We start from the raw sequence: 13,915 nt of genomic DNA, 5'->3' as shown, positions 1-13,915 counted from the left end.
TCTCTTTGTTCTTCCCACAGGAATCTGAGCTTATAGAGCTAAGGGAAACCATTGAAATGCTGAAAGCCCAGAATTCTGCTGCACAAGCTGCTATTCAAGGAGCCTTGAACGGTCCTGATCATACCCACAAAGGTATGTTTTTGTCACTATTAAAATAAATGCAGAGTTTCTCCCCAGAAAAAAAGCTAAGTCACTACTTTTCTGTTGTTTTGGGGACTCTCTTGCAAGGGCAAGCACATTCTGCAGTGCATGGTGGGCATACTTGTGGTATTTCCAGAGCAGAAAACCTTGCATGAGCTTCCTGTTTGCCAGAGTTCCTGGAGCCTTGTCTTCTCAGAACTGGGTGGCCAGGAATTGATTGCTGGGTCTCAAGGGTTAACCCCGTCCCCACAGTCGTGTATTGAAGTACACCCGAGACACTAGTGAAGCCTTATAGTGAAACATGGTTATAGCTTGGAAATCCAGTGTAAGTTGTAACTCTGAAAATTGGTGTGCTCATTGTTAAGAGATGGACTCGCGACAGCTCAGCTCCTTCATGAGGTGCTAAATCAGTGCAGGAAAGCAGGCATTTTAAATTCCGGACTCCCAATTAATTTGTCATTGCAGTTAGGCAGATGTCACATGATAAATATATACTTCGAAAGTGCCTGTTGGTAAGCAACAGCAAAGGAATTACTTGAAGAAAAAAATACTAGCAGCGTTCATTTTTGAGAGTGTCATTGCTCTTTCTTTAAAGAGGTCATTATTTAGATGTTTGCCTTAAGGTTATTGCATTGCATGACTTGAATATAGCAAAGCTAACTTCTAGGAAGTATAAAATAATCCAAAATTCATTTCCCTTGGTAATAGTGGACATGTTCTGCAAGAATATTATCCAGTGATTAAGATATAGTTATCAGAGACTTTTAAGAAATTGAAAGTCAAAAGCCTCACCAACCATTTCTAATATTCTCCACTTCTTGGTTATTTTGTTTCATTCATTTTTAATGAACTCCTGCCTGCTTATTTCCATCATGGTATATTAGAAAGTAGCATCTGAACGCTGATTAGGCCTGCTACAAATCAAGCGGTGCCTATACTCCTCAGAAAAAGAACTGTAGTACGTGTGATAGTAATAAGTCACGTAATCCATCTGTGACAGAAACTGCTTAGCTATGAGGTTACGCCTGCACAGCTCGCTGCGCAGGGTCATTGCCTTCATGCCAATAAGATCCCAGTTTGGAGAAGCTCTGAAGTGTTAGCCTGCTTGTATGCATCCCCACTGACCCCTGTGCGGTTTCTCACAGGCTGCAATGGCTTGAATCCGAGCCACTGCAAGTATCGATGCCATTTATGTTCATTTCGGCTCCCTTTGAGGAGGAAGGTGTTACATAAATACAAGAATTGAAAGAGAGACGGATGGATTTCACAGTAATTTCTTTTCTTTAGATTTACGTATAAGGCGGCAACACTCTTCAGAAAGTGTTTCCAGCATCAATAGTGCTACAAGCCATTCAAGCATTGGCAGTGGTAATGACGCTGACTCCAAGAAAAAGAAAAAGAAAAACTGGGTAAGTGCTTAGCAGGTTTGAACCTATCTTTTAGCTATTATGTCGTTTCCTAGCGCCTGAGTAGCATAATGGTCCATTTCATCTACAACAATCTTGTGGGGCCAGACGGATATAAAGCAATTCATGTGTATCCATACTGTGACACTACCAGTAAACTAAAAACTGTTGGATATCAGCAGAAAATTATTTGCAAAAGTCAGGATAATTAAACAAGCAAACAAACAAACAAAAAACTTAAAAGAGCTGTTGTGTCCAAAACCATCTCTGGGCCACATTGAAAGCCTGTTTGATTTTTCTTCACTTGCAGTTTGATTCAAAGGCTTCACTCAAATATGTTACCCAGCTATGAAGGGAGTTGAAATCTGTTAAGGATTCCTATGTAAAAGTAGTATGGTGTTTAAAGAAATTAAGATGCTTCTCAGCTGGAACACACAAATACCACATAGCACTAAGGGTTTAATCAAATACTTTCAGTAAATAATCAGAAAATGTTTTTGTTGTTTTAAAAATATTACCTGCATAAACATTTGTTTTAAAATACTGATCAGCCTTCATTCCCTTGATTTGTAATTCCACACTCTTTCATGTTTCTGCAAGGTGAACTCTAGAGGAAGTGAGGTGAATATAAACCATGGAAAATCTGGCATGCATCTATAAAGAACCCTATCTTGGCATGATTGCTATTTATTTTGGCAGTAGGCTTTTATACCTTCTAAAACCAGATTATCCTGTATGTCTTCTCAGTTTGTCTCTATTCATTTTAATCTCAAAGTTTAGACTATAGAAAGGGGGAGTGTAGCCAAAATCCATTTCTTTCTCATTAGATATCATGAGCTGGAAAGGACTTATATAATGCTTCCCTGATCAGTGGTCACACTCCCCAATCTCCAATTATATCATGAAAATAAGATATTTGAATACCTCATTTTTTATAAAGGAACCAGTTTGTCATTGAGTTCTATACAATTTTAATCAGAACAACTTTCTGAAAAAAAAAACAACCAAAACCAACCGCATTTTTCCTAAGATGAACAACTTCTGTATTTAGACAAAGGTATCAACAAATGGGCTAGTTAAAATTCACTGCAGACAAAACTGTTGTCATCTTGGCTCCTGAAATAAATGGCTCTTTGGCTATTCTGTCCCTTTTCAATACTGGGTAAGAGCTTCTAGAGGGAAAAGGCAATGCTTGTACGTTCAGAGATCTTACTACTCTAAAGGAAACTGCAGCAAAGAGTATATACCTTTCAGCTAACATTCTTCTCAGCCGTACAAAAAGCAAGCCTCATGTCCCAGCTTAAATCCTCTCGCTTGTGATCCAAACCATCGCATTTGCGTAGTTTGGCCATTCAAATTTTTAATGGGGATAGCAAATTGGCAAACCCAGTAAATTGAACTTGTCTTTTGATTTCAGCATTTAGTAACAGCAGGTTCTGCCTGTACCTAGATGCAAAGTGGTTATTTAAAGCCAGCCCTTGAAGGGAATGCCATGGGAATGGGATTCCACTGGGGCTTAATGGTTTTAAATGAGCACCCCTCTCCCACAGCCGTACCACTCGGTTCTGCACTTTTTCCATAGCATTACGTTTGCGCTGCGCTGGATTAATAAAGTCAAAACAAAGCACCGTATCATGTTTTTAGAGATACTGTGTTGCATATGTTAATACCTTGCTTCTGTATACTGACCTCAGGCAGTGGCTAGGATGGCATCTGCAAACTAACTCTTCGAAACATGAGCTGCACGCAAATTGCTGTGACGAGGAAAATAATCTTGCTCTATGTTTGTTTTCCAGCTAAGAAGCTCTTTCAAACAGGCCTTTGGAAAGAAGAAGTCCACCAAGCCTCCTTCCTCACATTCGGACATAGAAGAGCTGACGGACTCCTCTCTTCCTTCATCACCTAAATTGCCCCACAGCTCAGGAGAGTGTGGGGCAACATCGATGAAACCATCACAGTCAGCATCTGCGTAAGTGTCTCCCTTGGCAAACCTTTCTTCCCCAACGGGGTGGACCGTGACACAGACCCCCTCAGGTGTGGCCATCTGCGGTTCAGAAACCATTGCCGACAGCCGTGATCTTTTAACCTCATGCTCCATCCATTTGCCAGATTTCTCATGAGCTTCACTCCAGTTATACACTCCTTTTTCCAGCAGCTCTTTCTTAGGTCATTCTCTCCTCCTTTCACAGCCTTTACCCCAAATCATCTAGCAGTGCAAACTCCTTTCCAAATGCACATCCAAAAGGTTATGTTGTACTCTCCCTGCACCGTTAACAACTTTATCATATCCACTTAGTAAAGGCCAAATACTACAGTTTCCTTTCTTCATGACATACTAAAAAATGTCATTTTATTTTCCAGGCAGCTATGAGTTTTTACAAGATACTCATCCCTTCTGCTATTACTTTATCTACTTTGTAGCTACTAATTTATATAATTTTTAATGTATTTCCCCTCTTATATATCAGCTGGGATTTTTTGGTGGGATTTTACTTCTATTTTTTATTCAAATCACCATCCTTAAGGTTTCAGGACTGAGAACAAGTCATCAATCAAAAGCTGTCCCATTTCCTCATTAATTTTTGGATGTCTAATATGTTTTTCTTAGGGAGTTCTCAGCTCCCATTCATATTCTTCTGCCTAATTTTTTTTCATTCTGTTAGACCCGTAACTTTTTCCAATTTGGGAAAATCAACCTCTTTGAAACAACAAATGTGTGCTACTGATACCAGCCTTGCTTTCCTTGTCCTAACTGAGAATAATCAGGTCACAACTACTCTTCATTAAAGCACCTGGGGAATTCTAGTCTTGTGACTGATTACTGCACTTTAGAATAGAATTTCCCTGCATTAGGTTAGGTGCCTTTTATGACTAACTTTTTATAGACTCTAATGATTTTTATATACTAGGTTTAGGAGTTTGACAGCAAATATTCCCACAGAAGAAACCCTTCCACAATAAATGTTTTTCTTTCCTCACATTCCACACAGACTAGTGAGGAATAACTCATCTAGATCTCTAGTTTTGTGGGTTTTTTTATAGGAAGCTAACATTTTTATGGTTTGGGGTATATGTGTGTTTTGGGAGGAGGATTTCTATGTTTGGGACCCTTCAGTCTGATTTGTTATCAACTTAAAAATCACTAGTAAAAGCCTTAATAGCAAGTGCCTGAACTTAAACAAAACAGTTTTACTCTACAAAATTTTTTACTCACAATTCTCAGATCTGCTCTCATAACCTTATCCTGTTTCCTTTCCACCAATCCTGCTTTTTTCCTCTGGCTCTTTGACTTGCTCTCTAGATGTGCTGGTGTTCCCAGAATTTATCAAGGGCAAAGCTATAGATCTAGTCTTTCATCCCAAGCTCTTCCCATGGCTATTTGGTCTCTCTCTGAGCCTTAACTTCCTAAATTCTGTCAAGTTCATAGCCTTCTGGTTCTTCCTCCATAACATTTTTAAACTGATCTTTCTGATCATATTATTGCATTTTTTATTATTGTCACCTTTCTACACAGGATAACAAAGATTCCTTTCCCTTCCACATAACCATGTGGAAGATCATGTAAAATATATTTATTTAGATTAATTTCTTTGTCTGTTATACTGATAATGTTACTTTCTTTGGAAGACTCAGTTTTCCATTGCATAATTTAAACTTCTGTCACCTTCAAGACTTTTTATAATTGCCAGCAGCTTCTGTTCAAAGATTGTGACTGACTTACTCCTCCTACCCAAAGCAACCTATTGATATAAAAATCCTGAGATTGTAACAAGAAAGAAAAAGTGAAATTCTTTCTTTCTAACTACTTTGAACCTTTGTCTGAAGTCTGATCAGGCTTCTGAGCTTCTTTCCGTGACTGCTCACAAATGCTAACTTATCTTTTTGGTTTTCTTCCTTTTGATGAAGTCTCATCTTTTTATGTAATTTTACAGTTGTCGGAGCTAAGTGTTGAAGAGCTCTGGAATCTGCAAAAGAAAATTCAAGTCATACTTTCTGCTTCCATTCTGCTTAACTTACCAGTCTAGACAGCTTTTTCCCGCTTCTTCCAGAACCGTAGCCCTGCTTTCTGCTTCATCTTTACCTTCTTTAAAGTTGGCTTGCCAAGGTCTTTTTGTCCATGCCTCTCAAGATGTACTGCAAAAAAGCTGAAAAGAAAATAGCCAACAAATAGATGTGTAAATCCCCAGTTGTCCAAGTTGTTGTATCAGACAATATATGCATGTAAATAAAATTTCATTTCTTATTTGGTTAGCATAGGTATGGGCACATCAAATGAAGACCTGTATCGTAACGTTTGGAAAAAAATCCTAGTATATGCCTTTATTCATTTTTACTCACATTTAAAATATTTGTGCATGCTGTGAATGATATTCATTATTTTCCTTCTTCAATTTGCCATATTTTTTTATTTGCCATGAACTTCTTCATCTTCCCTTTGCTTACACTTTCTTTATATATTTTCCTGACCTGAGTCTCATGTTCTAAACCATTACTTTACTTTCTTCCAATTGCATCTGTCTAATACGTGTGTATGCAGGTCATCTCTAGTCTGGGCACCAAAGAAAAGGCAAAACGGTCACGTGGTCTACAGGCATAGATCCCGGTAAAATTGAGTGTGGGGCATGGAGTTGTATATCCAACTGCTGACCTGAAGAGTGCTGCATCTTCTTTCCCAAAATGCATTTGCATGCATTCTGGCAATTAAAAGTTGACCTCTGTTTCTTGTTTGTATATTAGTAGTAATAATCACAATAATAATACTTATTATTATAAAATATTTTTCATATTTAAATTGTTCTGCAACTATTAACTATTTATAGTGACAGTAATAAAGAACAATAACATTTAGTGAATTGACTGAAAACATTGCTTAGTGTAACAACGTAGCCAAAATTCAGTGTTTTATTTTCTACTGGTTCTGTTATGCAACAGGTCTAAGTCTGATGATGACACACAGAGGCAAAACAGTCTGACATGAGAACTGGGGTCCCTAGGCCAGTCATGTTTTGCTCTTTTCTCACAATATAATGGTTTCTTGCCTTAAAATTAATGCTCATGAAAAATAATCACATGGTAATTACTTTTAATCCAGTCTTCAAGGAAAAAAAAACAAAACAAAACCAACCAGCATATTTTCAGATACCTTACATTACCAGATGACAGACTATAGGCAAGAAGTCAACCATCACAAATCAAAACCATTACAGATCAAAATCTTCTAGATCATGAAGTCAAGGACTGTCTCTCTGTGTACTGTTCAAAACAGAGGAAACTGTTGCTGATAAATATCAGATAATAACTATCAGTAGTACAGAATAATCAGCATACTTCAGTTCTGACTGTTGCTACTTAGGGAAATCATAACCTTTGCACCAAAGAAATGATGGAGATATAAAATCAGATTAAAACCAATGGGTGATACACATGCAAAAAAAAGATTTCTGGAAAGTTTTTAACAACTTTTTTTCACCATAGTGAACTATCTAACTAAACTGGAAAGGTATGAAGCAAGCTGATCATTTCATCTGGAGAGGGCTTTTTCCCTTTTTTAATTTGCAATTTGAGCTTTTTCATGTTTCATTGATAAGATTCTTTCTTCACTCATAGGTTTCACCAGCAGCAAGCATTTTCTGTACTTTGATATTTAGTAATGGCACTGCTTTGGGGGGAGAACCTTCCTTTAATCTCCTGCCTGTTTCCTGCTCCTCTTTAGGATCTGTGAGTGCACAGAGGCAGAGGCTGAAATTATTCTTCAGCTAAAGAGCGAGCTGAGGGAGAAAGAGCTAAAATTAACAGACATTCGTCTTGAAGCCCTCAGCTCTGCACACCATCTGGATCAGATTCGGGAAGCCATGAACCGCATGCAGGTCAGTGCAGTAGCTTAAGTGATGACAGGAGTGCACACCAAAGGTATGCCTGCTGTATTTCCTTTCCCAGTACTTTCTTTCAGATACCAAAAAATTGTCAATACAAGGTGAATTGCTAGATTGACAGTACTTCCGAAGGATGGGTATGATAAGTGTTCACCTTATAATATTGATATTCTTAGCATTTATATTAATAACTAAAATGTGTTTAAGAGATATGGAAGGAGACGTAATCCCTGCCTAAAGGATATTTGTTATCTAAACCCTATGACTGGGAAAAGCAACATGACAGACAAGCAGATCGAGAAGTGATTTCTACATAGTTCTGAACTCTTGGGGCGGGGGGTATATGTGCACACTCTCTCATCATTTCTGTTTCGGACCCCAGTTGCGGCTTGCTGAAACAAAGAATGTAAAATTGAACTAAATTATTATATCCAGCATCACTAAAATTTCACTGCATTATTTTGTGAAACTGGTCCAAATCCTTGCTGAACACTTTTGTCATCAGAAGAGTTTCCCTTTCATGAGACTGAAAGGATGCAGAAAGAATGGCAACGTTCTTCAGCAGAGCACGGAGCTTTACAGGACTCGGCTTTGTTGCCCACATACAAGTGTCCAGTATCATGTTGGGTGCCCAAAAGTATCTACAACATCCACACAGCATGACATAGGTCCTTCAGTAGGTCTGGGCCCTTCTGGAATGACACGTGAGATACCTAGGAGATCCCTGAAGGCACTATAAACCTCTATTTGGGAAACAGAATCAAGGCCATGGGGTGGAGATTCAGGTTGAGACTGGGACAGCTACATTTAGATGTCTGGGTATGAGCTAGGTGATAAACTACTGTTGTAGTCAACTGAGATTTAGTCCTGCAGTAGTGGCACCTAGAAAGCTATCCTAAAATCATCCTAAGATAGGCACAGAAGGTGAAATTGAGTTGTTTGAGCATAGGCACCTATTAGCGTTTGAACCAGCCTCAGGGATTTGTATCTGCACAGGACTTGTAGGTTTAGCATTCTACCCATGGAAGACCGTGTTCCCAGTGACACTGGAAACCCCCAGTTACACACCTGAATCCAACCCCAGTGGCTTGTCAGCTGAATTGCTCTGGTGGGCTTGCTGTCTTTTCTAGACCTCTTTGTTTATACCCTGTCTATAGCAGTCTCGGTCACACCTGTAAACATCTGGGGTACCCGCCACCCTCCCGGGTGCTCACACCACTCGGTGCCAACATTGCTAGTGGATAGTTGGCTGAACTTCAATTAGGGGGAAGAATAATCAAGAATTGGTCTGTAAATATGGGTTACAGTTGTCCGGACGAAAGTAAAGCATTTGATTTGGAGTCACTAAAAAATTTTTAGGGATTCTAAGGGGTAGAATACATTTAATTGCAGTGGTGGAGAGCAGGACGTGGAGGCTTATCAGCTGATTACGGTCTTACAGCTGGATGTGAGTGCCTAAACCAGGTGAACTCCCCGGAGAGAGGAGTCTGCTGTGGTCACAGGCCTCGAAAGTTTGAATTTCGCCAAAGCTGGGCAGAGGTGACTACTTCAGATGCTGTCACTGGTAATCACCCCTTCTTCTGAAGTTTTCCCAAAAGCAGAGGCAGCCACCTTGGAGGTGCCAAACTCTGATGTTTTGGAGAGTTGATGAGGATTGGTAAGGGGAAAAAGGAAGCTTGGTGGGAATGATATACAAATACTATGGGTATTCAAAGCACCTTAAAAATCTAAAGCTCAGCTGAAAGGCAGTCTGCTAAGAGTTGTGTAATTAATCAGTGTAAATTGCAGAGTAGATGGAGACTGTGTGACTCATTTCACCATAGCTCCTGGTTTGAACCCCAGGCTAAACTGGTACATTCATCTATTACCTTCTGTCACTATTTTGCTGGTTTGTCCCTTCCCTTTCACCATCTCCTCACCTTTGCCTATATGATCTAATCTTTTTGTAGCTGTTGCAGGGTTTTTTTGTGATGCTACCCCTTATGTTTTTATTTGTATAATGTAGCCATACAGCTTTCATAAAAGAACAGGACTTTTAGCAGAGTATTAGTGAATGCGGAATTAAATTTGATGTGCAAAACCGTCTGCAAGAATAAGCAGTTGCTTTGTACTGTGCTTCGTGAAGCGACTGAAAGCTAGATTTAGCTGGTACCAGGCTGTTCTCAGGCTAAGTTTTCATTTTATTATTGTACATTCAATAATCACTTGGCACCACAGAGGATTTAGCTAAAAAAAATTCCTAGTTGTTCTGATTCATCTGTCACTGTATGTTTTCATCAAAGAGGGCTTGCTGACCGTTATGTGAACAATCCCATGTTTGAATGATCAAAAAGTATTATCTGATAGCAAGAAGGGTTGTGAAACTGTTAAACTATCAATTTCTAATTGTCCATTTTTAATTTCATTTCTCCTCTGTGAAGTTACTGCTTAAATTTTACATTCAATGGCAGTAATAATTTTCTGTGACTTTAGAAACATTGACATAGCCAAGATTTTAACTGACTGTTACCTACGATTTTTTACAATAGAAAGTAGCTTATAAAACTGGGGAAAGCTGGGAAAATTCTCACCACACTGGTATTATGGTCAACTGTATAATAAACACTGAAGCTTGACGCTTACGTTGTTTAGGAACTGTCTTGAGGCAAAAGCTAAAACAAGGTTATAGGGGGGTTTCCCCCTTCATTTCAGAAGTGAAGGCAATGCAGTTTTCACTGACTGTGTTATACTTCTGATCTACAGTGCTACATACTGCTGTGAAAGTGGTAAACCAGTCAGCTCCTGCAGGTGAATGGCAAGCACCAGAATAGCCACCCCCAGTGGTATTCCGAAAGAATAACCTGCTGTGCTTTTATGTTGATTTCTTTTGAATACAGAATGAAATTGAGATATTGAAAGCTGAAAATGATCGTTTAAAGGCAGAGACTGGAAATACTGGAAAGCCTGCCCGGCCGTCATCAGAGTCTTCAAGCAGCACATCATCTTCTTCATCACGGCAGTCACTAGGACTTTCTCTGAACAATTTAAACATCACAGAATCTGTTACATCAGGTAAATATATTTTGTCCACATGCATGCCTCAGCAATTAGTAAGAATTTATTATTTTCACTCTCTTAATGGGCCATATATGGGAGGCATGCCTGAAAATTAAAAGACCTCATATCACTTGGGTAAACATCAAGTATACATTCACTAATGGAGATTGAGGAAGAATGCTGGCAGTCATTTCTGAAAATGTAGATTTTAGAAGGCTCTGCATAATACTAACAGGCTGTTCATTATGTTTGCTTAGTTCCTAGCTATGATACTCTCTACCTACCTAGTTTACAATACCCTTTGGTCATCTAGTTTACAATTTATTTGAAGAGGACAATATGTGTTGTAGTATACTTGACAACTGTACAGATATATTCTCTTGTCCCTGTGGAATAAATAAGAGCATAGTACATGAAACTTCCTTTTTTTTTTTTTTTTTGTTTACAGATCTTTTATCATTCAGTTAGTTTCCTTACCTTTATTTCATATTTGCAGCTGGGGCAGAAGGTGGACTCAGTTAGCTTTATCCCTTACATTTTTTTAATGTGATATAGCTAGTTAGTCTACGTTGGACCAAAGCACCATTTGTCACAGGAGCCAAACCCCGCCTGGCTTATTAAGCAAGCTCATTGTTTCATTGAATGAGAGAAAGCAAGCAGAACTTTGGACCACATCCTGAACATTAACATTTGATTATTTTCCATGCCATAGAGTTTATGATAATAAGCCTTCTACACTTGTTTTGATAATGTAGCCAAGAAACAGAAGTGCTGTCTCTAACAGTAGAACCAGGAGCAGAGCAGAAGCGAAGCAGCGCTCATTAGCGTAGACTCCACAGAAAGTATAATGCAGTCTCTGGAAGCAATAGAAATGTGGCTAATAATTGTAGAAAGAGTCTAGGCAAGAGTACAGCTGGGAATGTGCCAAACTGCCTGACTATAATTTGTATTGGCAGTTAGTCGTATTATCTTGCCAGTCATTGATTACATGGATATTTGAATATTTCTTCTGGTTAATATCAGATTTTATAGGAAAATCGGTCTATTTTTTATTTACATTCCAGCCTACTTTTTTGCCAGGTTTAACTTTTAGTATGGGTGAGCCTGTGCTGGGCCTCAGTGTACAATGAAGTGTTGCAAAAACAGGGAGAAAAAGTTTAACTATGGTTCCTGCTCATGCATCCACAAACATAAAAAAAAAGAAATAAAAACCAGAACAGATTTTTTTTTCAAAATGGTAATTGTAGAATTTCTTTCGTGAGCAGCAGCTATTAGCACTTTGTCGCTTAGCACCAACTCTGTCTAGGTACAGGAATAAACATGTAGGAGGAAGAGGAGGAGGAGGAGTTTGAAGAAAAGGGGGAAGAACTGGATGAGAATAAGAGAGGAAAAGAGGACCAGGGGGAAGAACGCAGGAAGGTGAAAGATAAGAAAAAGAATAAAGATGAACAAAATCAGGAGGAATTGTTTAGCAAAAGAACAGAAGAAATAAAAGCTGGAAGAAAAAGAGGAAGAGGAAGAGGAGAAGGGGATAAAGGAGTAGGAGAAGGAACAGGAAGAAGAACAAGAAGACTGGGAGAAGTGGTTGGACTCGATGTTCTTAAGGGTCTTTTCCAACCTAAATGATTCTACTATTCTATGATTCTATAAGCTTTATATAATTTTCTGTGTTATTGGTTCTAAATGTTTTTCTAGCATGCAAAGTGATTACTTTCAGTCATAAGAAATCAAAGAAATAAGTGTGCCTAATGAGGAGTGGAGGATTTCATTTGATTATGAATCCAGCCTTTTTGATCATTGTATCATCTTGTTGCCATGCCGAAGAACTTGGAAGGGTGACAGCTTCCTACCAAGTCTTGTGGGATTTCTGTGGCAGCTGGAGTGCTATTGAACAAAAGTCCCTGAGATATGGAGAGGTTAATCATGCTGGGAACTAAGCTGAGAGAGATAACGAGGGCTTTGGCTCATCGTAATAAAAAACTCCGTGGCGCTTTCTGGGAGACAAGTGTCTCCGAATGCCCATGGTCATCTGGAAATGACCAAAGCTTTCCATTGCCACTTCCTAAGGGTATAACCATCTCCTCCTGACAGGTGTGAGTGGCAAGCTGGGAAGGGGCTCGGTGGTCACAGACACCCGTATTTCAGCCAGTCACTGGAGTAAAGAGCAGCAAAGAAGGACCAGTACAAAACTCTGTCTGTGCTGTCCGGTGGAAAGAGTGCCAGAGCTCAGACAAGAAGTGAGCCAGAGCCACCATAGCGCACCTAAGGAGGAGCTCTGGCAGGAGATAATTAAAGCAATTAGCACCACCATGAAATTAGACCCCCTTGGGCATCTTCTGAGCCCTTTATATCAGTAAGAGAGAGAGCTCTTAGAAAGTGGCATTTTTTTCTAGCCACAGAGTGGTTCCTCATTCCTAAAGACTTACAGAAGAATGTATTTTAAAGACTACATGAGGGTCATTCAAATATTGAAAAATTTCACCGAGGGATCAGTTATATTGTAAATTGCCCTCAGACAAACTATGACATTATGGAAACTCTTAAGGTTTGTCAAATATGCCAACACACAAGACAAGTGAAGTGAAACATTCCACATTGGTGGCACAGAAAAACTGTCTGCCTGGAACAAAACAAGCATGGATTTGTTTAAGCTCACAACAAAAATGCTTCTTCAAAAAACAAAACAAAGAACCCAATAGCAGAATCTGCTTTCTAGATCTGGGTGTAAGTTATCAAACGTTTTACATGAGGACTTATTTTTTAATACATTCATTTTTGTCATATTAATAAGTCTTCTTTGGTTTTGCTATAAGCAAGCGACTGAATCTTACTGGCACTTCATTTAATTTGGGTGAAATCTGACCTTGTGCAGGCTATGACACGAAGTCGATGCTTTTCTTCAGTCACCACAATAAGAACAAGCAGGACTTAGGGTAGTGGATTACTGTGCTGGCCTTTGAAGAAAATGCAAATCCATAATCACTCCTAATTTGATAGTTCATTTAAATGTCTAACAGTGAAATCTCTGAGAGAACTTCTAGAGGAAGAAAGCAGTTTTATCCCTTGCAATAAAGCTGCAGACTTAGCCTTCAGTAAGAAATACGTCCTCCTGCTTTCACATTTTAGGAGTTAGTGAAGAGGTAGAAACTGAGGCACAAAGCAGATCAGAATCACTCTTTACCTCCAAGAAAAATGAAGCCTTTTCTTAGAGCAATGGCTGAATAGAGTCCCATATTCTGGAGGAGTACAAAGTGGTTTTCTAATGTTTGTCTACAGTTTGTAAGCCTGTATTTGGTTAAAAAAGACTCTATCCATGCCAGGTGTACAGAAGGTAAAGAAATCAGCTGGAAAGAGAAATTAAATGCTATTCTACTTAGCAGCAAACATATCAATGCAAGAATTTTTTTTTTTTTTCTCCTTACAACATTCTAAAGGGCACAATGAGTCACCAAAGATATA

At 38.9% G+C, this 13,915-nt stretch overlaps 1 protein-coding gene across 4 annotated transcripts in view; it reads left to right on the top strand.

The window, feature by feature from the left end:
• The window catches only part of NAV3 (neuron navigator 3), a 275,195-nt gene that overhangs the window by 245,971 nt on the left and 15,309 nt on the right, over positions 1 to 13,915 (top strand). For 2 of the 4 annotated variants that reach the window (XM_075058235.1, XM_075058234.1), the window contains exons 24-29: positions 21 to 132; positions 1,429 to 1,550; positions 2,148 to 2,168; positions 3,344 to 3,516; positions 7,261 to 7,414; positions 10,297 to 10,471. In XM_075058235.1, coding sequence (XP_074914336.1) covers positions 21 to 132; positions 1,429 to 1,550; positions 2,148 to 2,168; positions 3,344 to 3,516; positions 7,261 to 7,414; positions 10,297 to 10,471 — 757 coding nt within the window. The remainder of the gene's footprint in view (positions 1 to 20; positions 133 to 1,428; positions 1,551 to 2,147; positions 2,169 to 3,343; positions 3,517 to 7,260; positions 7,415 to 10,296; positions 10,472 to 13,915) is intronic. The other 2 variants (XM_075058237.1, XM_075058236.1) reach the window with 1 other exon arrangement.

The sequence above is a fragment of the Buteo buteo genome, chromosome 26 (assembly GCF_964188355.1).
Source record: "Buteo buteo chromosome 26, bButBut1.hap1.1, whole genome shotgun sequence".
Lineage (NCBI taxonomy): Eukaryota > Metazoa > Chordata > Aves > Accipitriformes > Accipitridae > Buteo > Buteo buteo.
This window is presented reverse-complemented; position numbering and strand designations above follow the sequence as displayed.